Source organism: Neopelma chrysocephalum, unplaced genomic scaffold, assembly GCF_003984885.1.
Source record: "Neopelma chrysocephalum unplaced genomic scaffold, ASM398488v2 Primary Assembly neopelma1_71, whole genome shotgun sequence".
Taxonomy (NCBI): domain Eukaryota; kingdom Metazoa; phylum Chordata; class Aves; order Passeriformes; family Pipridae; genus Neopelma; species Neopelma chrysocephalum.
In genome coordinates, this window is record NW_020897731.1 from 15,311,624 (window position 1) to 15,336,446 (window position 24,823).

Below are 24,823 nucleotides of genomic sequence, written 5' to 3' on the forward strand. Positions count from 1 at the left end.
AAAATTCAAGGAGCACTCTCCATTCAACAGCACAATAGAAAGAACACAGGTCTTGTGTACTTTTATCCCATTTATTTCTGTAGTCGGCTCAATGTGTAAGTTGCTTGGGTTCAACAAAAAGAAGACTCCAAAGATAACTTTTCTCCTCACTTGCCACACTCTACAACAAAATCAATGGTATTACCTGCTCTCATGATTCATACCAATGATGGCCATCACTGCAAGAAGCATGAATGCTATTTCAGAAACAAATGCACCAAATACACAAGCCACCAGAACAAGTAATTATAAATCAGACCAGTCTGTCTAATTTGGGCAACACTACTCAACAGGGAGTGATAAATATCTAGAAGCTGATCATTTGTCATCATCTTTGCTCACAGAATGCAGCTGGTTGTCATGACAACCCTGTCATTCTCCTTGCCGAACTGCTGAACCAGCCACGTGTGTTTGGGGAGAGGAAGATTCTCTAATAGCTTCCCGGAAAATGTGCTGAAATGTGGCATTTACAGGCATACATGTAACCAGACAATATCTGTGCCAAAAATAATTGCTATTTTGATCAACTGTAACATAAATCATAATCAGAAAAGACTGACATCTTAAAAATCCTATGGAAGCTTGGGATGAATTGCCTGCTCTATTTTTTTTCCCATGTGATGTGATCTTTGTCCTGCTGTATAAATCATAAGTTACTACAAGCATAAGGGGCATTCAAGCAGAGATGACTACCTTAAGGAAGAGAGAGGAAAGCAGATTTGTCAACATTCAGGGAAAAAAAAAAATCCTACCACTAAACCCACCTGTTTTGCTGTCTTGGCTTTTTCTCCCTTTCAACAATCAAAGCCCAAGCTGTTAATATAAGGACCAAAGTAACAGTGCAATAACCAAAGAAAACCAAAGGCAAGTGACTTCAGCAGAGGGGTTCTGAAGAACTGTTGATGACAGCCCTGGATAAGGGCAGAGGATGATACCAGTTGTCCTGTTTAAATGGGAAGATTTTGGGGATCTCCAAGTTGTTTTCTCAGGGGCAATACAGCCTGAGGTCCAGAGGTGAAGCTGTGAGAAACCAGTGCCACAGCTTGCATTTGCAGGAGTTGATACTAACAGCAGCAGCAGGAGGAAAAAGTACTGCTGTAAGACTGTGAGGAAAGGTCCATACATTCCTTCTTGGAAAATGGGTAAAAAATAGGTAAACACAAGAGGACTAGCCTGTTCACCAACAAAAACACCTATCCATGAAACAAGAAGAGTGTGGCAAGGTAAGGAAGGAAGACTTGGAGGTGACTTGAACTGCTCTCTCAAGGGAGCTGTTGAGGTAGCAGATGTGGACCAGGAAGAAGCCAGGCTCTGGGAAGACCTGTCCCATATGGAGAAGGGTGGCTGCTTGGCAAGGTAGAGCAGTGGTGGCAACATGAAATGAAAGACATAAAGCAAGGATCACCTCAGCTTGAGAAAAAAGCTGACGAATTGTTACCTAAAAGTGCTGTACTGGAGTCATATCCTACAGCTCTTTCACAAAATTTACTGTGTCATGAGATCTCCATCTCTTGATTAGGGGGCTGGTGAACATTAGGAGAGTTGGGCAACTAAGAGGCTGTACTGAGTCTAGTTGGAATTGAGGTAATTTTTTTTTCATAGCAGCCTGTAAGGTACTGTGGATATTACATTTGTGATCAAAAAAGTGCTGAAAATACACCAGTGGTTTAGTTATTGCTGAGCAGTGCTTGTATAGGGCTGAGACTTTCTCTTTTTCTCTGCCCCCAGAGAGAGATTGGCTGGGCATTGGTCTGCTGGTGCTAGTGTATGCAGCACTTTTTATATATGATTATTTTTTCCTTCATTCATTAAGCTTCCTTTATATTGACTCGCCATTTCTTCTCACTTGTATTCTTCTAGTTCTCTTCCCTATCCTACTGGTGGGAGGAGTGAGCCACCATAGAGGTATTCAAAGCATACTGGCCAATGCAAGGTCCAAGAAGAAATAAGCAGGTACCATCTGGGGTGGAATGAAAAGGAGTCCCACACAAATGAGGGCAGCATACAAATGAAAGCCCTTTTCACCAACTCTGTGCTTAAATCAGATGCTATCTGAATAAGATGCACCAATACCTTGGAAGACTTCTACCAAGTAATTTCCAAAGAAGTCAGAATAATTTGCTAGTGTTCTAGAACATGATCTACTCTTGCTTATAAATAGACTTTGCATACCACAGAATCACGGAATGGTTGGGAAGGGACCTCTGGAGATCATCTAGTCCTGCTAGAGCAGGTTCACCTAGAGCAGGTTACACAGGGTTGCATCCAGGTGGGTTTTGAGTATCTCCAGAAGCAGACTCCACAACCTCCATGGGCAGCCTGTTCCAGGGCTCTGTCACCAGAGTATGACCAGTATCAGTGAGTTTCCAGCTTATTTGAAATGCTAGTTCTCTATTCCTTCCACTAGAGGGCAAAAGCTTTTACTTTAAGAATAGTTCAAAACACAGCAGACCGTACCTCTAATTTGGCCTAAATTCACTGTGATCACGCTTTGTGTGATTGCACCCCAAAGGACCTCCTCACTATGGAGTACTCTGAGCAACAAATAATTCATCAAGAGCAGTATCTTCATCATCATTAGAAAATCAGTAAAATGGTATTGCAAGTTAGCTATCAGGGTTAAACCAATCTAGCAGCAATCTGCATCTGCTTTTCTGACTTCTTTTTTTTTGGCATAGTAATTCTTCCCATGCTTTTCCTCACAGAAAGCAGAACTGCAGCACATGATCTTATGATCTTGTGTTCATATGGGTTCATACCATATTAAACTACTTTGTTTTGTTTTAGAAGCAGGGTTTTATTTGGTCTAAAGAGGAAAAATTAAATGGCCATCCCAGCCAAGAGACTGCTAGACTTACACAGTGTAGCCTGCACATGCACTGTTACACCGGCAGACACACTGTGCAGCTCACCACGGACAGCATGGAGTCCAGCCTTCCTCACCCTCACAAAATGTATTTCCCTCCTAAAATAAAGAGCGATTCTCCTGTCCCCTCAAAGTAAATTGGTATGTTAGTGTCAAACCACCCACAGGAAAAGATGATTAATTTTGGGTCACGAACAAATATAATCTGGAACAATCACACAAAACACAAAGATTCAGTCTATAAATACTGACAGAAAGAGATGTCCTTCTGACTTCAAGACACAAGATGCCTGCAGAGCAGGAGGAGATACTATGCCAGCATCAAGCATACAGCAACAACAGTTTCAACTCTCCACAAAGTCCTGCACCATAGTGCTTTACTTACAACTAACACCCTTGTTTTACAAGCTTCAAGCATTACCGTTTAATATCTCCCAATCTATAACTCTCCATTTTACTGGGACTGGCTGTAGACACAACTGGTTTCCATCTCCCTTACACCTTCTGCTAGTAGCTACTGCTACTTACCTTGACACAAGCCATGAAAGACAGATGGACAGATCTTATTTCCTTAGTTAACTATGATATACCTGCCATCAAGTCCTGGTACTAAAGAATGGGAACAGTTTTGGACTCCACAATTTCAATCATATTTGCTTCAACTAAGGAATAGCTTTACATCCTCTCTATATCTATAGATATAGATTTCTATATCTATTGTAGTCCCAACAGTTTAAATTTGGTGATGTTAGTGAATGCCTCTTTAATGAGAATGAAATGGAGTTGTAGGACAGAGTATGGAAGAAGGAATATGACTAGCCGTTATCATTTTCTTCTCCTTTTTAGAACAGGAACTGCAGAAAAAAGATTTGCATTAAAAGCCAGGTACTAGGCAAATGGCAATTTTCTTCATCTAAAATGAAGCCTACTGACTTCAGGAGAGAACAATGTAAAGAAGGACTGCATTTCTCCAGAGAATATCCTACATAAATACATTCATATAGTCTAAAATTTTAGAGACATGCTCATTAGTGTTTTTGCATATATGACTGGTTAATTAAAAGCCAGTGAAGTTGCCCAGTGGCACAGACATACAATTCAAACAGTGGCTTGACTAAAGCCGCTTTTCTTTGGCAGCATAATTCAGAGCACTGTGCAAATGCACTAGAAAAACCTTTTCTGAGTTTAATAATTCAATGAAAACAGGATATAAAATTGAATTACAACAGAGTTACTATCTGAAATTAAGTGTTTTACTTCACAAAAAATCAAAGTTTGCAGGAATGTTCATTTCCCCTCCCAGATGCAGGCTCTGCTCATCTCTCAGTCCATGTGAACACAGTGCAGCAGGTGCTCTGGGATACCATGAAAATGACTACTTAATCTTCACATCAACCTTGTGAGGCAGGAGAGTGCAAGCCCTGTTTTAAACAAAGTCAGGCAGATGTAGGAGAGAGGTGTGAGTCTCCTGGAGTCATGCCCACGCTCTGTGTACTCCCTGGGATCTGTGCAGGCTCCCTGCACCCAAACACCAATCACAAGATGGTGTGCAGAGATCAGCCACTGTCCTCCGGTGTGTCTACATGTCAGAGTCCCCTTCCATCCTACACGATGGACTTGCTCTTTCTAATATGGCATAAAGTAATTCCTACCCCATCCCACCCAACTTAGTCAGTTTAATATTATTAGTAAAAGCCAGAATGTCACTTTTAATAACCTATATAATGGATTAGTTTGCTACTTTAAAGCTGTAGTCAAATGTGCATTAGAGAGCAAACTGAAGTCTCCAGGTTTTTTTCCAACACAGAAGTTAAAGACCTAGTATTTCCCCATCTTCAAATTAATTTCATGTTGCTACAGTACCGAAGAGAAGGGAGAAGAAATTTATTATGGTGAAAATCCATTTTTGCCATTAGAGACACCTAAGCATGAAATATTGCTCAAACACAGGAAGCAACACAGCGTCTCTCACGGCCTACAGCCTGCCTGAAAAGAGAGGTGCTAAGGGAGAAGCTCAGGCATGGCAGGCAGTTACAGCCTGTGTTGTATGAGGTGAACTCCTCACCTCCACCTCACAGCCTTCAAATTTTGAGACTTTTTATAAACAAGACCCCAATTACCAAACAACTTTAACCTTTTCAAAAGTAATTTTGCTTCAGGTGAAGTAAGTCTTCTCCTGCACAGTGCGTAGGGCAGACATGAATCACAACATACAGTATCTACAACGGGAAGGCTTTACGAACAGGGGCTTCTGACAGCGATGTAAGTGCCAGGGAACTGGCTGTATTTCGCCCCCCCGGGAGAGGGAAGCATGCTGATAGTGCACACGGGGTGCTCACAGCCCTTCAGTTTATTCAACTACGTTGCATCACTACATTGGTATAAATTTTCTATTAAATCTTTATTCATGCTGTCCAGATACTTTTTGATATTAAGAAAACTCAAAGATACTATTCATCTTTGAAAGCATCCATCTAACATTAGAAATATCATTATTTTCATTCTCGTATCTACTTCTTGGCACTCCAGCACCAAAATTTTGCATTTATTTTTCAGAGATACGGATTTATACACATAATAGAGGGCTGCAGGTGGTCTTGGAAAGCTGGAAAACCACTCCTATAGGATGAAAAGATTGCCTGTCATGGATTTCTACTTACTTTTGTTGCAGTGCAAAAACAAAAGACTACAGATAGATCCTACGGGATCTATCCATTTCAAGAGCTGTTTGTCAATGCACAACCTTCACTTCTCAGTTTCCTTCAACACACAAAGATGTCCATCTCCTGTTTTTTTATCAATTTCTTAAAGAAGTTCTTTACCGGTACTCTTCTGATCTGTTACTTCAAACCCTCATACACAACAGCAGGCAATTAATTACCTTTTGCCACTCTTGAAGAATCAAGGTAACCAAGTTTTTTGAAGATAACATTTCAGTACTCACTAGCAGTTTAAAAAGTTACACGTTGGGAACTAAGATCAAGACAAAAATCCTTATGCCTACTGTTTTAATGTATAATTGAACTATCACAGGACTACTGTATGCACATCCACGTGACCTAGTATAAAAATGGATGTAGCAGAATTAGAAAAGACAAACACAGATAAAAATGCTTCTGCAGAAGAGACACTGAATGTAGTAGGATTCTCAAGCTTGGAAAAGAAATGGCAGGGAGGAGGGAAGGATGTCACAGAAATCTGTAAAATCACAAATGATGGGAAGAAGGCAAAGAATGGAAAGGAAATCATCATTCACTGTTATTCACTGCTTCCTAAAACAGAAATGCAATAGGAATCTAATGAAATTATTGGAGAGCAATTTTATAACAAAGGGAAATACTTTTTCATATAATACATAATTCAATTATGCAGTTCATGGTCACAGGATGTTGTGGACGCCAGAAATATAAATGAGACAAAAAATGATTAAACAAATTCATGTTAGAAAAGTCTGTCAAGGGCAATTAAAGACAATAATATGAATGACATATCAAATCTGAAAGTCCTAAAACTACCAATTGCTGAAAGTGAAAAAGATACAACAGGGGGAGGACCACTTTATGCTAGCCGTGCTTTTTGTTTTAGTGAACACATAAGCCTCTGCTACTGACCACTGCAAGAGGCAATCCGTAAAGAACTACATGAGCCTAAGGTCTGCTGGAAAGGGCCATTTGGTGACGTACAATACAGAACTGTAACCTCTGTAACTCTTGTAAAAGCTCAGGTGTCCAGTTAGTATATTAGTGAAAAGTGGGATTAACAACATTATTGAAAGACTTTGATAAAAGTTACCACAGCATTTATACTGGGTCAGATTAAAAAGCCACATCCGATATGAGAACTCTCAAACCAATATATCCAAGCTTCCTCTAAGGGATTTATATACATATATATATATATATATATGTATTCCTAGAAGGAAAATACACAATATATTTGTTCTCATAAATACAAAGGTACACAGATTCCTACCCTGAGATACAGAAAAACCTCATATGACAACAGCAATGCAGGAGTTACGGGACTGAATATTATTATGTCTACACATTTGTCACCTTCAATTTTATAGTAACATGTATCCAAAAGGAAGAGTTTACTACTTCTAAACCAAATTGTACAGAGCCATTTAACAGATACAAATTTATTTATAGACAAATACAACTGGTCTTAAATATCCTTATGAATAAGGAAAGGGGAACATACTCAAAATACTGCTAAGAGTAGTAACCAACAGCAGATCTCATCTAGTGATTACTGCAGAGACAACTGCTGTGGAGAGGTAATTAACCGCTTAGACTACAAGCTTTTACACATGACAATTACTATAGTTCAAAAAAAGCTCTTATATCAGTAATCTTTACAGTCTTGCTTTCCTTATATTATTTGCAGAAAATTTCAGAAATAGCAGAGATGACAGCAACATCCTGTATGTGAGATACTACTCAGAAATTCAGTTTATGCACTGGTAACAAATTCTCAGTTAATCCTGTCACCTTCTGAAAACAGATTCAGGCCAGAAAAAAGACTGTGGTCAGCAAAACACACAGTCTTGACACAGCATCTGTAAAATGATAATCCAAAAGAAAAGTAACCAAGTCAAAATAACCTGACCTAGTGGCCTTTACACTGACCCTTTTGCAGTAGTGCTACCAGGAGAAAACAAAGAGTTTCCTCTCTCTTCTAAACTTTGACCACCACCTTACCCATCAGCATGTCATAAAATCCCAAAGCACATCCCACCAAAAGATCTTTAGCATATTACCACGAGATAGTTGATCTGTTCATCATTGCAGAATTCAAGCTGCAAGGCTCATTCCTTTCAAAAAATTTACTTTTAAAACATGAAAGAAATTAAATACTACTGTTGTCAATTTACACTTTTTTTCAGCACTTTTGACAGAAATTTTTACAATTTTATGTCTTGTGACATCTGGTACTTTTTACAACCCCAACTCCTGGAATCATAAGAAAATTGCAGCTTGTCCATTAAAAAAAGAAAACAAACAAACCACCCAAAAACCCTCTTATTACAACCCATGGAATCTCCAATGTCTCCCTCTCAATTTAAAAAAAAAAAAAGCTGAAAAAATAAAGTTAGAATGAAAGCTTAACCCTAAACGATGAACAATGACCTAAAATTTACTCTTGCTTTTGAATACATATTCTTGTTAGACTCCCATTTGGGGGAGGTGCATTTGTTTCAAGAAAAATTTATAACTCTGTTTTCATTTTTAATTGGTTTATTGGTGTAAACTGAAGCAATTATGCATCTCTACTATAGCTTTTATAAATACATGATATCTATAAACATTCCTGTGCAATTAAAATGAGTATGTAATATTAAATGTGTTAATAATAAAGAAGCAAAATCTGAAAACACCCTTCCCTCCCTTCTACTTCCAGTGCTCCATCTGTCCATCTGCCCTGTGCAGGGATGGTCTGCAGATGCAAACAAGTGAGACCTACTGTGAAAATGCTAAATATATTCCCCCCACTCACTATAAAGCTTCTGTTGTACACTTGAATATGTAAAGTACAACTGGTAATTACTATTACTAGAGTATTTAAGTGTGGTCTCTAGGGAATGAAACTTTTAAATCATTAGATTTTGTCTGTGTCCCCCCCCTTTTTTTTTAAATACTGTTGAATAGTTACTGGACTGATGTTAGCAAAATTTGGTAGTAGTGAACCTGAAAAGTTGGTTGAACATATAGATAGCATCTCTACATACTTCATGCAGAGAGACAATGCACCCCTCTGCATCATTCCTGGAAAATCATAACTAAGAGTCACTACTCAACTGGTTTTATGTGGGACTGCTGAAGCTTGTCCCAGATTAACAACAGTCTCTCTCAAGTCAGACACCCCTATCAACTCAAAAAAGGTAGTTTCCTCTGGGAAGTGTTGAGGACACTAGAGCATGCACCACTATCTTCTGGACCAGCTTCCTGAAACTAAAAACAAAGTGAATGTGGACACAAGCCACTGGGAGGAACACAGAATGGGGTGTTGTTATTTAACCCCAGCCAGCAACCAAGCACCTCGCAGTTTCCATGTCACCCTACTCCCAAGGCAGCTTCTTTTAAGAAGCTGCATTTTCCCTGTGAATTAACTGTGGGATTAGATAATCTTATGAAAGAGGAGTTTCCCATAAAGAACTACACCAAGTATATTTAAAGCACAGAAATCTGGTGCATAGTTATGAAAGAGAGACTTCACCTATGACATCAAGAGAAATATACAAAATCACCTATGACATGAAATCAAGTGAGATATATAAAATCACCTGTGACATGAAATCAAGAGAAATATAGAACATCAGTCTTCTATTAATGAACATACATTAATTTTGATGATGTTGGTAAGCTCTATGGATCACAAATCTAAAACATCATTTGTTAATTTACTACTGAAGTAATGAGCATTCAGAAAGATACCTTTACAGTAGTAACTACCAACTGTGCACACTGCAACTTAAGCTGTCAGATACCAGCTGATCTTCCACTAAACAGATAAAATAATAGCATTCGATATCCAGAGCTAAGTGACGTAGTCAACCAGTGCTATGAAAAAGTAAAACAGAAGTGTTACTTACAGTTAATAGATGCTCCTGTATAGTTCAACATGTATTGATCTGCTACCAGCATCCTTTAAGTTTGCTATATACATGTCCCAACAGCTTCATATTCTCCTTCTGTGTAGCATCTCCAACTCAAATATGGGAAAATACACTGCTATCTTTAAACAGACACTTACTTAATTAGTCTAACCAGGAATGGTACTTTGGATGGGAGGAAAGAAAAGCCACCCCCATTCAACTGCCGATAGATATAACACAGGAGACACCACATGTTGACCATATAAATGACTGCATTCCCTAATAAGCCAGGAAAAAATGAGAGAGATGGCTATACAGGAATTACAGCAGCATGTGCATACAGTGAATTCTCTACTGAATTGATTCCAGCTTAGAAGAGATTGATTTATTTTTCTGACTGACTCTGCTCAAGAGACATGCTTTTGAAACAGTACTTTCAGCCCACAAGCCTTTAGATATCAATCACATCAAGATTTAATCAGTTCAACTTCGGACCAGAATAGCCCCTCATCCTGCAAATCAACTCCTGGAAATATATTTATGTTGGTTTTTTCTCCTCAACTGCCTCTATAAACAAGGAAAGTAAAAGATTAAGAAAATGTAAAGCAAAGATCCACTCTCTGAAGACAAAATTCTTCTTAAGACCGCGAACCTCAGAATCCCTGAAGGTGCATTGCAGGCATGGTAGAAATTGATTTAGTGAAAGGCTTCTATTAGTTGTTCTCATTGCAAAGTCCCTCCCCTTGCTATAGTCAATAATTTAAGCAAAGCCAAGAATCATGTCAGCCAAAATGACCAGGGTAACTTGACTGTCTCTTTCTTGCAGAGCAGAAGCAAAACTAAATTAAAGTCTGAATGGGAATGTATTCTAATTTAAAAATTAATTTGGTCAATCTGAATTGTGCTTTTTGGCTTTCATTTTGAGTAGGGGAGGAGGGATGGGCTCCTTTGTTCATCACTAAAAACTTCTCAGGTTCAGAGAAGTGCCCAAAATCCACTTTCAAAAAGTAAAAGAAGCCATAACCTTAGAGTTATGTGCAAACAAGAAATGTGCTCTACAGAGTTAAAGCTCTTACTTGTGTATTATGACAGTCCTGTCTCTCAGTGCCCTGCAATGTAACTGGTGCAATGCTTGATATATTAATTGAGCCCTGCAGAATACCAATTCAAAAGCAATTAAACACAAAATAATGGGAAAAATGCATTTAGTTAAATTGTGTCACTGTTTAGGACAAAATCGTTTAATTAAGAAACAGTTTCATGAATAGTTCTGAGAAAGACTACTTCAAGGTTTTTGCTTGAAAATCATACTAGGTAATAAATCAGTCCAGTGTTATCAAATTATGTACATATAGAACAATTAACATAACAAACAACAGTTAAAAACAATCCCTGTAATACAACACCATATAAAAATGGATTAAATGCCCCGGAGACACTATTAGCAGGGAGCTTTTTAAAAATATATGCTACAGATTTGGGGTTGCACTCTCACTCTCTCCCCAAGGATTTCTCATCACTGAAGTATCACAGACAAAACCAGTGTGCAAACTGAAAGACACACACCACTAGGCTTTAGCAATCCAGATCTCAGACACTGTAAGAAACCCACTTAATGTCATTACCTTCAGCTCTGTGGCATCCAGATATTGGACATTTATGACCTAATGCTGAGTACCCAGGGGCTCCATACATCTCAAAACGAAGCAATCGATTCTTAATGGCAAATGTATGTGCTTTCATAGGATTGCTTAAAAAAAGGCTTCACGTCCCTTAAGACAGGCCAATACATCCTCTTTCAAGCAAGGACTGAGTTCAGAGCAAGGTCTCTTCAGCATGCCAAGTCCTATCATACATTTCTGGCTCATGGAGATGCTCAGCACTGCTCTGAAAGTACCCACCTTCTCTTGATGCAGCAGCAATGAACCCAAGGCCGACTGCAGCATCATCTATTGCATGTTTTGGTGGTACATGCTATAGGTTTCTGTACATTTAATACCATAGCTTGCAACAGCACAGTTGTGACTCAAGGGACCCACAACCCCAATTCAGCCATGTCGTTAATTAAAGCTGATTTCAATTTCAATCAGCTAAAGCTGAGAACTCAGCACATGAGGAACAAGTGCACTCACTGAGAGACTGCGGTCTAAAGGAGACACTAACTCAGGGAGATTAAAAGAAATACCTACAAATGCAAACATATCAGGGCAGGAACTCAAGGAGTTCCTCCACAGCTGCAGTTACTCTCCTTTTGCTTTCCCCTCCAATGAGTCCCTCCTCTCAGCAAGCCTCCAGGTCACACTCCCATCTTCCAATCCATCCTCCCCATCCCACAACTCTCTTGTTCCGCCAACAGCTTTCTCCTCTGTTGAGAACAGCGGGGAGACCAGCTCACCACTGCTGCTTGGCCCAACGCTGGTATCATTGCAGGTGCCCAAGCTTTGTGTTTCCACTCTGCAGAGTGCAAAGAGGCAGGAATCACTTCTGCGCAGGAAACTGCCCAAACTGTACCAGCCATCCCCAGCTTGTTCACCTAGATGAATTGCTGCAAGATCCTCCAAAAACTCGGGGGCCACTGTTAAGACTAGAAACTGATTCTGCTGAATGGCAATGCTGTTCCTCTACCACACCACCTGCAGCTGAGATACAGAAGCCCAGAAGATGACAAACAAGCACCCAAACAGGCTGCAAAGAGCTTTGGAGCACACAGAACCCACCTGGAATAACATACCCTCGTTCTCAGCTTGCCTTAACGAACAGGGGCCTGCACATAAAGAGTCCTCCCAAAGGTAACACTGTTTTTTCCTTCCCTTCCACAGAGATTTCTATATCTATTTCAAAGCATCAATCAGGTGGATTGAAGTTTGGCCTGACTTCTATGCAGCATTCAGGATTGCTGAGGCAGAGGTTTACTAGATCGATTTTGGTCATAATTTGTTATTACTTGAACAGCTTTATGAAATGGGAGCTTTTTTTTTTAGGAGAGGTGGTTAGTCTGGTATCAGCTTATGGTATCTTTTCTTCTGTGCAACTTCCTGTCTTGCCACCCTTCTGAAATGAGGATCCTGACTTCTTCCCATTACTTTCTCTGGGGTTTTTTCTATGATTTGTTTTCCCTTCCTCTTTGCTTCATCCTGTGTCTGACAATCCTAGGCATAGAAGAGCTTTTTCAGCAAGGTGCATTCAACCTCAGAGAAGACATGCAGGATCCAAAACTACACATCCATCCCTAAACTACAAAAGCTTGAAAAGTTTCCAAAAATAGTTTGTCAAGTTAAGTACCTGACATGATTAAGCTATTCACCACTTCTGAAACTTGAGTTTGCCCTACAGATGCTCAGAAGAGTTTTCCACTTTGCTACAGCACACAAAAAGCACGCCCTTATATCTCTTAACATTACACATCAGTGTAAACTACATTATGGTGTTAGGGGAAACTTGCAGTGCTCTGAAAGTCTTGTGAACTACTCTACAACTTCCACTCAGGCAGTAGTATGATGCTGGCATTCACTTCCCTGTGCAGTCCTGCCACCGCCTCTATTCCCCATTGCTGCCTTTCACTTTCCCCTGTCAGTATTCCACATATTCCAGGAGACAGCACTGCATGCATTTGTTTACCCCAGAACTACACATTTTACTGAGTAGAAAATATTAATGTTTAGCAAAGTTCAAAATCGTAGTACTGCATTTATACAAAGCAGCACTAAGATTTTTTTCTGGATTAAGAATTATGTGCTTTATTCATCTAGCACAGAGAGCGTCCCTGAAAAGACAAACATCAAACATGAAATGAAGTATTGAGGGAAAATAACCCGGCTTGTTAGACTCCCATCAAGTGGCCAGAAGCTCAGCTGGAATAAGGTCAAAATCAGTGAAGCTGTGTCAGTCAGGACAGGGCCACATTTGACACTATTTGTAGTCAAAGCACTCAGCTAGCCACAGAAATGCTTTAGTAGCCAAAGCAAAGAGTTCGAAGACAGATGCCTTATGGTGGCTATCTCCCCCAGCCCTGGAGCACCCTGGGAGAGATTGTCACGCTAGGAGAGAGCTCTGTTTACAAAGAATATGACAAACCATCCTAGACCCTTTAGGCACAATATAGCAGAGGTTAAAAACGAAGTTATTTTTAAAACAAAGGCAGACACAGAAAACAAACAGATTTAGTTTCTGCACTGCAGGGCAGATGTTTCAGACTCTGTCCAGCCAGTTAATTCATCTGTGAGTGTTACTTAATGTACATCCTCCTCAGCCTGCAGTTGCTTCTTCAGAATTTAAGTCCTAGTTCTTGCCTCCTGTCTGTTGCCTGTCTTGGACACCATCAGGCATCTCAAGGGACACCAGGAGAGCAGTTGATTCAAGCCCTGTCTAGGGAGGAAAATTAATGGCTCTGATGAACTGAGGAATTGTTCTTTATCTTTGTTAAACAGTTAAGTATGAAACTGCAACCATAATCATACAACACATCCTGGAAAGCCTCTTCCATAGTCCCAAATTCTGGTAATTGCAAACAGAGTTTGGGAGAGGATGCTAATCACCAGTGTTTAAAACATCTATCCTTCCATTTCTGAATTTAAAGCATATTAATTCACTTTTAAATACTTATTTTAATTAACTATCCCAATTCAAAAGGGATAGTGGCTGACCATCACTCCTTATTGTGGAATTTTTGGATTTGAATTCAGAGCACTTATCCAAGCATCCAAGATATGGATTTAGGTAGCTCCACTGAGAATCACAGAGTAAACCCAACCTGACTGCCCAAACACAGCGAACAGCTTCCCTGTGTAACCGATATTGGCAGAGTGTACTCAAGAGAACCACCTTTCAAGTTCAATTTGCTATCAAGTTCAATTTATTTTATGGGCTTGTAAGAGTGGACCCTGATTCTGTGAACACCAGGTAACCGTGCTGCCTTTTAGGTTTTATTTCTTTTTAACTGGCTTACTTTTTCTTCCCTAAAATCCTCTCATAGAGGTAGCTAAGTAAGAGACAAATATGCAGTTAGTTACTCCACATACAGAATGTTACCTACATAAACACTGGGGATATAAAGCAATAGTCACCCTTCCTAGCAGTCAGCAAATGGTGAAGTCTGAGACTATAAAACATGCATTGTTCTTCAGATGTGGTTATCAGTAATATGAAAGATTAAAAGAAATACCAGCTCAATATTAAAAGTTGCCAGGCCTTTAGGATGCATAGCAAGTGTGAACTAGAGCCTCTTATTCGCAGAAGTCTGAAAACTGGGGGTTTACCTAGAACTCTAAAATTGTATAGGTGATGTTTTTTCTCTAGTATTACAGGACTTGTGTTAATCCACAGTGTAATTGAATGTACTTCTACTACTATAAATCTTTTCCCCCACTCAGAAACACAGAAAACTTGTTCTTTAGCAAATCACATACTTGTTGTCTATATCAGATACGTACTGCAAAGAAGAAGAGTGCTTTTAAGAGGACATCCATTTTAATTTCGTCAAAGACACTGGTTAAAATCAGAGGCAGAACTGACCATTGGTATAAATCTTTCTGACTACTTCATGATTTGCTGTAATTTTTATTGTATTAGGGGGCTATTCTACCCAGATGTACTGTTATTTCAGAATACCGGGCTCTATTGACAAGAACAACACTCCTGATCCCCAAGGGCCAGTCTCATGGCTGTCATTTCTGCACTAGATTGAACTTATTTATTCATAACCAGCTATTAAGCTGCCCTGCTGGATTTGCTCAAAGAGCAGCAGCAGACAGGCATTTGGTATATAGCAGTTGCATACAGCAGCAGCACCCCTGAAAAAGAGAACAATTCTGGTTTTGAACTTCCTCTGATTTCAACCAGGGAGAAGCAAGGCATCGTGTGAGCCAAAGGCTGAGGGGCTGGGGAGCCAGAGGAGGCTGCTGCCCTTGCACAGTCTTCCACAGCTCTGAAGTGAGCAGGGAGGAGACCACCAGCTCCAAGTACGAGGTCAAAGAAGGGGTTTTACTTTAAAAAATATAGAAGGCACCAAAAATATCCACCCTTTGGATATTTTAAAAGGGCTTTCAGTGCTTTTAATGCCTTGAGAGAGAATGCAAGGGAGAAGACACTACACACGTTTTCTCAGGAGGTCAAAACCCACACATTTACTGGCATAAGTTTAAAGGGCAACATTAACCAAAATAAAGCATTCCACAAAGCATTGACTTAGCACATGCTTACCCAAAGAACTTAGCAAAATCCAACCCATCCAGCTCTAAGTTTCCCAAAATATCAAGAAAGGAGACTAGGAGAAGAAGAAGAATTAAAGAAAGAGAGAGAAAAGGAGAGATTTATAGCTACCACCCAGAGTCTCATGCAATTCCAGCTTCCACGTGTCCAGATGGTAGGGTCTGAACACATGGAGACCACGTCTGGTTTTATCTGCTCTGGCTCCTCTGTGGCCACCCCTCCATGTGGGACTTCTGGCCCACTGGCCATTCTGGAGGCTCTGGGGTGGGGTGAGGGGCAGTGCTTCTGGTGTGCCAGCCATTCTGGGGCTGGGTTAGGGGCTCCAGGGTGTGGTGTGGGGCAGTGCTCCTGGTGTCCAGTGACTGACAGCTGCTCCAGGGCTGCCCAAGGAGGCTCCAAGGGGCTGGGGTACGGTATGGGATAAGGTACCACTTCACCTTTGTGAAATTCAACCTGTTCCTTCCCCCCCCCTACACACACTTGAGTTGGTCCAAGTCAATAATTAATATAATAATACAGTGTCTCACAGAGGGTGACTGTCCTAGAGCAAGAAAAACCTGTGGTTCTCTAGCACTGAGTGTCCCACATCTCAGGGACCTTCCTAATTATGGGGCTATTTATTCCCTGCTCTGAAAGGACAGGAGTTTCTTCAAATTAATATCAAACAGGAAGCAAAATTCAGTTTTCTCCTTGGTTTTGAGGCAAAAAAATTCCTTTTATTTCCTATAGAATCTCATTTCTAGTTCATTAGAGATTATTACACAGAGCACTGCACTTTACTATGGAGGAATAATTTTCCACTGAAATAGCTTTTCAGGTGATGCAAAGATTAGGAAATGTGCCTGCCTTCTACAGATGTTCTGGTGAGCTCCTTAACAAAAAACAGAAAAGAAAAAATAATAGCAAGCCACAAACAGAAAACAGCTCTAGCATCACCCTTGTCTTCCCCTAGGTTTGGGCCTGAGGCATGTGCTTTGCTGCTGCTTGCATCACACAGATTCATAAATGTTGGTCAAATTGCTGAATACAGAGGGAGAGAGTGAGAGTGTGAAAGAGAGAGAACTAATTGGTAGACGGTGTAATAATACAAGATGTGTTTCCTTTGAGAACTTTAAAAAGTCCTTGAAGACTACACTAAGGAAATTTTCTTGAGAGACATGGAGGAAGCATTCCCCATGATTTAAAACCAGTTCTGGTCCATTTGCAGTTTTATAAACACCTGGAGCTGGTGTCTGGTTATTCACAAGACTCTCCAAACAACAGCGGATTCAGCTGGACAGTAGGTCCCAGAGGAGATGCAGCGCCTGAGGCCAACAGAGGCAAGCCTGCTTGTTTGGGGAGGACTGCCTGTAGTGCTGGGTGTCAATCAGCTCTTGTGGCAAGTGCCTGCCTGTCTCTAGGAACGGCTGCCTGAAAACACATTAGGGTTTGGCATGTGCTAAACATCTCGATGACACCCCATTGCTTTGCTTACTACAGGTCTTTTCTGCTTCTCATATCACCTCAGACTCTTTTTTCAAGGTACTGAATCTCAGAATGAAGTGCTCGTAAAATTATCTGAAAGTTGAAGTCAATGCAGTTCTTGTCAAGATGCGGATACAGCTAATTTTCTTGGAGAAGAAAGAAGAGTTTCCTGAAAACACAATTCTTCTACTGTACTGTGCTTGTGGTGTTCAGTGCCCCCATTCTTAACAGACTCTATTGTATCTGTTTAGCAACATTAACATTTGTTTAAATAAGTCAGTTGTTTAGCATCTTTGAGTTGTCTTGTCTCATCACTGAGAGAGAGGGTCAAGGCTCTTGAAAGCACCTTTTCATTAAACCACATGTACAAGTATCCTGCCCTAAGGAGAGTTCAGGAGGATCCTCAGTGCAGTCAATTAAGAGTAAATTTTGCAGGGCTTTTGAATTACCTAACTCCAAAACACATGAAAACAAAACAGTAAAAGCACCTCACAAAACAACATTCAGTTTTCCAGGATTTGAATAATGAATTGTGTTAACAGAGGGAAGGGGAAAACAAAACAATTCAGAAGCCCTAAATGAAACACATTATTATTTTCAACAGGAAAACTCTCAGGAAAACACTATTTCTGTCATATTTCTGCATATTACCAAAGTGCTAAAAACAATTTCTAGATCAAACACTAATAATTCTCCATGTATCTGCTGGACTAAACTCTTAATTTTATGGATTAACTGTTCTCAAAACTGGGGGATTTCTTCCCTTCCCAGAAGTCATATGACAAACTCTACTGCAGATTTTTCCCCTAGATGCCTTTCTCTCTTTGGTTGCTAACATTTATCACTGGAGCATAAATGCAAGGGTTGGAGAGTACTGAGCTGTGAAGATTCCACATGATACTCTCCTCCTACCCCACATGCGGTGACAGTGAAGAGCCCTGTCCACGCCCAAACCCACAGATCTCTAGGACAGGCATCACCAGGGCTCACGGCACAACTCTCCAGTTGGGAGGGCTTCCCTTTACCCGTGTTGGCACACAGGGGCATCATGGACTTAAAGATTACATTAAAAAGACTGGAAAGATCTACCACAGGGGAAAGCACCACATCCCTCTGTATCAGATGGCCTGGGCAGGCTGGGGCAACACCTCCAATAAAGGATGCTTAAATCCAGATGAGACAATCATATGACAGCTGAAATACTACCAATCCTTTCTTTCCAAGGATTTTTCTTCCTGCCTGCTCCTAAACACGGGCTCTCACATCTGCTCCATGGGTTCAGAGGGACTAGATACGGACCTTTGGGAATCTCTTGGGTTTTCAATCAACCACCACTGACATAAATTGGATGAATTTTCTGCTTGTAGGAAACTACTACTCTGTCTCCAGCATGACAGAAGGGTAGCAATGGGTTTTGGGAAGCAGCAAGTGTCATTTGGTTTCCCTCAGAATTTTTAATTCTTCCCCTCGCTGTTGCACCCAAGTTATTTGGTTTTGACCTGGTATGATGAGCAGTGAATTCTTGCTGATCGGTACCACAGTAACTCAAGCAACTCTTGAAACGGAGACAGAAAAGGCACATGTGATTACAATCCCAATAACTGTTCTTGAGCCTGCCTCAAAAAAGAAAGTTCAGTTCATATACTCAGCTTTTATTTCACCTCTTATGTTATTACTCTTCAAACACCCTTGGAGAGATATATGAACTTGCCTAGGGACAGCACATTACTCAACTGCAAAAGGTTACAGCCCCTGAGAACAACTAGAAAATTTGCCACTAAATAACTTACTCATTTGGGGGCAAAGAGATATTTGCACCAGTTGTGACTTCTCATGTTTTCTACTCCAGCAGCGTTGCTTTTTGCACTCCCTCCCTTTTCAGCCTCATGAAGGAGCTGTAGAAGAGCCTGAGAAACCAGCCTGTTCTATCATGTCCAAAAGCCATCCTGGCATCCACAGCAGCTCCCCATTTGATTTCTTAGCTCTCTTCTGCTGTATCAATTGATAGTCTATTTTGGAAAGAAACTATAAACACTTACTGAAACAATTTTATCAGTGTGGAGGTAAATTCAAGATAGCAAATAAGCCCAAGGCACAGATGTCTGAAATTGCAAGCTGCAACAGCTGGATGTTTTAAGAGTCCATGAATACTTTTATATACAGGGATCTTAAAACCAACAATCCAATCCACTATGGCAGGTCCTGTGTCATACTCAGTGCTCTCTGATAGCGACCATGGAGATGAGAAAGAAACACCTCTACCAGTTTGATCTTGAAAGGTAATTTGGAGGTTTTCTAGGGCTTGCTGTTTATTTTTAACTCGGCTTTTTTCATAGAAACCGAACTCAGATATCTGGACATCTGCTTTTCTATAACTGTCTGTTTATAATACATTTGTTGCTAATATTGTGAATGAAATGGAGAATTTTAAAAAGCCCTTTATTATTTCTGCTTTAGAAGAGTGGTGAGCTCTGAAGACTTTGTTAATTAACATTTTTTAATTTTTTTTTTTTCAAGACAAGGAAATCCCCCATACTCATCAGGGGAAAATTCCCCTTTCTTTCCATACTGCAAACAAAATACATCTCAGGTAACACTTGGTTACTTGACTAAGTAAACATGCCAACACTTCAAAATGGCTCAAAAAATTCCCCTTCCTGAGTGCTGAATGAGCTCCTACACCATACAGTGGCAATACAGATGTGGGAAGAAACTTTTAAACACATTATTTAAAAAAAGAAACTGCAAGCTCTTAGCATCTTAGGACACACATTTAATTAGATTATTTGGAATTATTCTAATTTAGTTTTTAGTGAAAATAAATTTTCTACCCATAGTTTCTCACTGCCAAACCAGAGGCAAATACAAAGACAGAAGGTGCCAACAAGCTCAGTTAAGATATCTAAATACCTCTCACCGACAGTTTCTCCAGAAAATGCCATTAGTGATGTCACACATACTACATCAAGTATCCCAAGAAATAATACTAACTCAAACAGCAACTTCAGTAAACTGAAAACTTTTTCATTTTGCAAAACTTCACAAAAATTTTCTCTCTTAACAGGAAAGGTCTGTTACATATCAAAAAGAAGATCAGAAGATCCATAATATGTCACATAGTGAGGATTTCCAGGTTTGATTTTTAAGAAATGCTACACGTTAAAATAAAAATCCCTATTGTCTTAATCATATGTGACTAATATGTAATGCACCTGTGAATTTGGACCATGGTGGCCTTCAAACAGCATATAATCTCTGAAATCATTTAAAATACAAACCACATATGATGAACTTCTTTAGCCCATGGCACCCTTAAGAATTGGATTGCCTCTCCTCTTTTTGACAAAAGTTGTACCTTTATATACTGGCCTGAACATGAAAAAATGTGACAAAGTCCATTAACTAGAGCAAATGAGATCTCTGAGTTTTAAAAGTATGTTGTAAAGATGTGTTGCAAAGCACAACAGAGCCAAGGCAGTAGTCATCGTTACTGATTAAATAAGCCCAGGTATCCAAAATATGAAACGCCATGGCTTCACCTTTTGAGTTATTGTATGGAACTGCTGCAAATGGAAAACAAAACACAGAAATTAAATGCCTCAAGGTGTGGAAGGACTTTTTTTTAAAAAAGAAAGCATCAGCAAATGACTGGAGTGGAGTGGGTACACTCACAAAGTTGTGCATTAGAAAAGTAAAAATCTTTGCTCAACCTAAAAATCACTGCTCAGAGAAGTTTGTTTGCTGTGTTTAGGCACTTTAGCATCTTCAGACAACCATGTACGTCTCACAACATGTACCCATTGCTCAGTGAAAAGCAATTATTTATAAACTAGTAAGAGGTGCAGTTAGCATATTTTTAAGACCCTGTCTATAGCACTCGCCGGGGCCTTTCTTAAAGCCTCTCCAATCGAGCAGGAGGCTGCCAAGCATTCTCAACCAGACAAGGAGCTCCATGCAAGGCCAGCACTGGTATTTTGATGCAATCACTTCCCCACTGATATTGCTAAGCTATCTCTCTCCCTCCAGCCACCAGCTGAGAAAAGTTAAGCAATGTCTTTTTAAAACAGTGGCTGTGAGGAGCCTTTGTTTGCGTACCTGTTTCATCAGGTGAGCTTGGTGAGGCACTGTCCTGGGACAAGGTAGTCCAGCTGGAGTCCTCATCACTTGGGGCCAAGTTTTGAATCCTATGGAGGGCACAATCTGTTTTGGCCCCAGTTTTTGGGTGATCCTTCTTAGTCTCAGGGCTTGATGACACTGTGGCAACCTGGCCATCCTCTGGGCTTGGCGGCTTGTTTTGTTTCCGGGGCAGGACTTCCCCATTGACAATAACAGTAGAAGCCTGGCTGTTGCTTTGTGCAGACTTATCTTCCATCGCAACAAACCCCTGCTCAAGCTCTCTAGCTGATGTCTCTAGATCCGCATAGTAATTCAGGAAGCTCTTGGTCCTCCTTGGCTGCAAAGGTAATATTTCACAGCCAGAGGAATCCTGTGGGATCGGCTCTTTGCCTTCAAACTTCTCAGAAGTTACACTTACGCCTGCAGTGGTACTGAGGTTTTTGTTGGGATCCTGCTGTCCCTGCTCTGCAGCTTTCCTGAGCTGGTTTTCTCCATTCTTCACCAGCTTTATATTGGCAGAGCTGTTCCCCAGAAGGGGCTGAGCTGCTGGATCGGAAAGACCCATGGCTGTTTGAATGTTAGTCAGTGCATATTTTTTCCTGCATTTCGGAGGAGTGCTGTTCTTGGTCTCTGTGTGCCTAATTTCTGCATTCAGCAGTTCGTTATGAGAGGAGCGCAGGTTAAGAGTGTTCGGCGGGGTGGCGGGGCTGTTGCGGTTCACAACGTCCGTCGTGCTGCCGCTTGCCATAAACACTGCCAACGCGTCCACACCAGAATCGACTGGAAAAGCAAAAGAAACAGTCATGAAACACATTCATTATATACACTATTTTGCTAAGGCTTCTGGTAAAGGGATGTAGCACTTTACATAACTGTTTTACAGGAAGAAAATTACCACAACCTAAGCGGGTAAGAGAACAGACAAAAGCTTAGCTTATTTAATAAGGAAAAACAGAGGCAGAAAAAATAACAGAGAGATCATTAGGACCACGAAGCTGAGAGAAAGCAGAAAGCTTGACCCTATGCAGGACAGTTTTAGGGCAGATTTTACATGTCTGATTCTGTTGCAGGCAGGCTCTGGGACAGCAGAGGTGCCCTTTGCCTTCCAGGCAAATGCCTGGAACTCCAGATATCATCCTTACCATAATTTCATTTTAGTATTTCACCTCTGCCTCTGATAAGGAGGGAAAGAACTCAAGTGCTCATCATTAGGAAGCAGAAAATTTGAGAAATTTTAAGCAGACTGAAGGCAGATGCTGCTCCTTTTTCATCTTAGAGTAGTACTGTTACTGTTAAGCTTGACTGGCTGGTCAGTTGTTGACTCTTAAAACCTGCATTTTCTCTCCTATTTGTCTGTCTTTCTCTCCCCTCCCTCCCCTGCCCTTTTTTTTTTTTGTTGTTTTTGAGGAGGAGGAGGAAGGAAGTAAAGGGTCAGGGAATACGAGTAGAAGATTATTTCACAAAGGTGTATTTGATTTCTAGATCGAGGGGGTGAGGGGGGCAAAAAAAATCCCCTGACAAAATATCCTACTGTAATTTGATCAACTTTAAAAAAAAGGGCTGCTCCAGAGATGGCTCACCATTTCTACAGCTCATGAAGTTCAAGCTTAAGGATGAAACATTTATCCTAGGGCGGAGTACATGAACTCCACCATTAAATAATTCCATTCTTTTGTCTACTTGTAGACAAGTTTCTGATTTTTGATAGTTAGGGGCATAGATCACATTATGAAAAAATACTAAGTTTATTCCAGGAACAGATTTTTAGACTATTAAAAATGATCAAAATATATATTTTTTTAAATTATAATTTGTTCTTGTACTGTCTATTTCTGGCTTCCACTAATCTGCACAAGTGCTCCCTGAACATCTCAATTTCAATACTGTAGCAATCACCGTTGTTTGATTTCTGGCAACCAAATTAGAGGCCAATTAATAAATCACTCCTATCTGTCAAAACATGAAACACTCTTTCTGTTGTTCCTAATTCTCAGATATCATTGACTGCTTATGTCGCACATAAAAACATATCTGGGGCTTATCCAGGAACGAAAAGCTGTAATTTCAGCTAGTCAGATCATTCCAGCCGAGTTGTGCCGCATCTTTGTATACTTGATACACGACAGAACCAACTGCTGTACAGATTTACAAGAGACTAAATATATGGGTTTAAAAGAACATATACATAAACAGAGTGAAAAGGAGGACTTCACAACATTACCTAAATACAGGCACAGTTGCTAGCATTCCCTCTTTTTTGATGTGCTGTCAAAGCTGCTCACTTGCAAACAACACTCTGGTTCATTTAAAACCAAGCAGATCAATTAATAATACCCTTTGTTCCCTGAATCACCCAACTAGAACAACTTCTAAAACTTGTTAAAAATAGAATTTAAATTAAATTTTACAATTTTTCATGTTTGCCCATTTCTCAAGCCCCAGTCAGTCAGTCTAAACCAATAGCAAATTCTTCAGAAAACAGATCACCCCAAGCACACTGTGCAAAAGCCATCAGCTTAGGTAACAGTTTACAAACATCCTATGGACAATTTCAAATTTAGATACAAGAGACTTAAAAATAAAACTATCACAAAATTCAAAGGAACTTTATAAATGACAAATGAACAACTTCTCAGACAAACAGATCATTTACACATAACTTTCTGGATCTTATCTAAAACCAACCAGGTCTAATGCAAGTAAGGTCACGTCTGATCATACATAATGTTACCAAAGAACATGTTTTACATGAAATGACCTCTGTATACAGACTGGCTCCTTTGGATTTTTTCTGAATCAAAGTCTGACAATGTGAAAGTCACATAAAAGAATAAAGTAATAGGACGGGATGATTTCCACCAACCACTTGACCTTTAGAACTTATGGAATTGCACAGTATCTAGGGATTTCACTAGATTGTATTTTACTTTATGCTTCAGCAAATTAAAACAAGCCTTTACATTTTTCACCAATAAATACAACTGCCACAATATAGAACAAGACTGAATTTTATTCTTCTCCTTTCTTACAAGTGAGCTACTTCATGCAATGTTTGCCACTATTTTTATGACTAAACAGATTTCTTAAAAAATAATCTTCCTAGATAAAGTTCAAGTATTTGCCTGCCAGCTTATCTTTAGACAGTCTCCTGCTGTATCATTTTACTGATCAAAAATAGTGTTAAGAATAAGCCCCTAGAAACATTGCAACAAAATGTATTATGTTTTACTAATCTGCTTGATAAAGGTACTCCATTGACTTACGATGAACATTGGCACATTGACCAATGACTGAGACAAAGACTTAAGGAATCTTCGCAACCCATACAGTGTTTGAGTTGGGTGTTAAGTTGGGTTGGTGTATAACCATAAACTGAAAAATGCCAAAATGAATCTTTTACTAGACACTATCTCCTTTCCTGACCCTGTTTCAAGTGATCCATTGATCAAATCATCATGATCAGATGATCAATGAACATGCAAACAGCAGCACAAGGCATGCACAGAGTGGAACAGGCTGTTCTCTCAAGGGCC

The 24,823-nt window shown here is 40.0% G+C and overlaps 1 protein-coding gene across 14 annotated transcripts in view; it reads right to left on the bottom strand.

The window, feature by feature from the left end:
* APBB2 (amyloid beta precursor protein binding family B member 2) overlaps positions 1-24,823 on the bottom strand; it is a 192,739-nt gene that overhangs the window by 80,454 nt on the left and 87,462 nt on the right. For all 14 annotated transcript variants that reach the window (XM_027686688.1, XM_027686689.1, XM_027686697.1 and 11 more), the window contains one exon: positions 21,270-22,070. In XM_027686688.1, the coding sequence (XP_027542489.1) occupies positions 21,270-22,070 (801 nt within the window). The remainder of the gene's footprint in view (positions 1-21,269; positions 22,071-24,823) is intronic.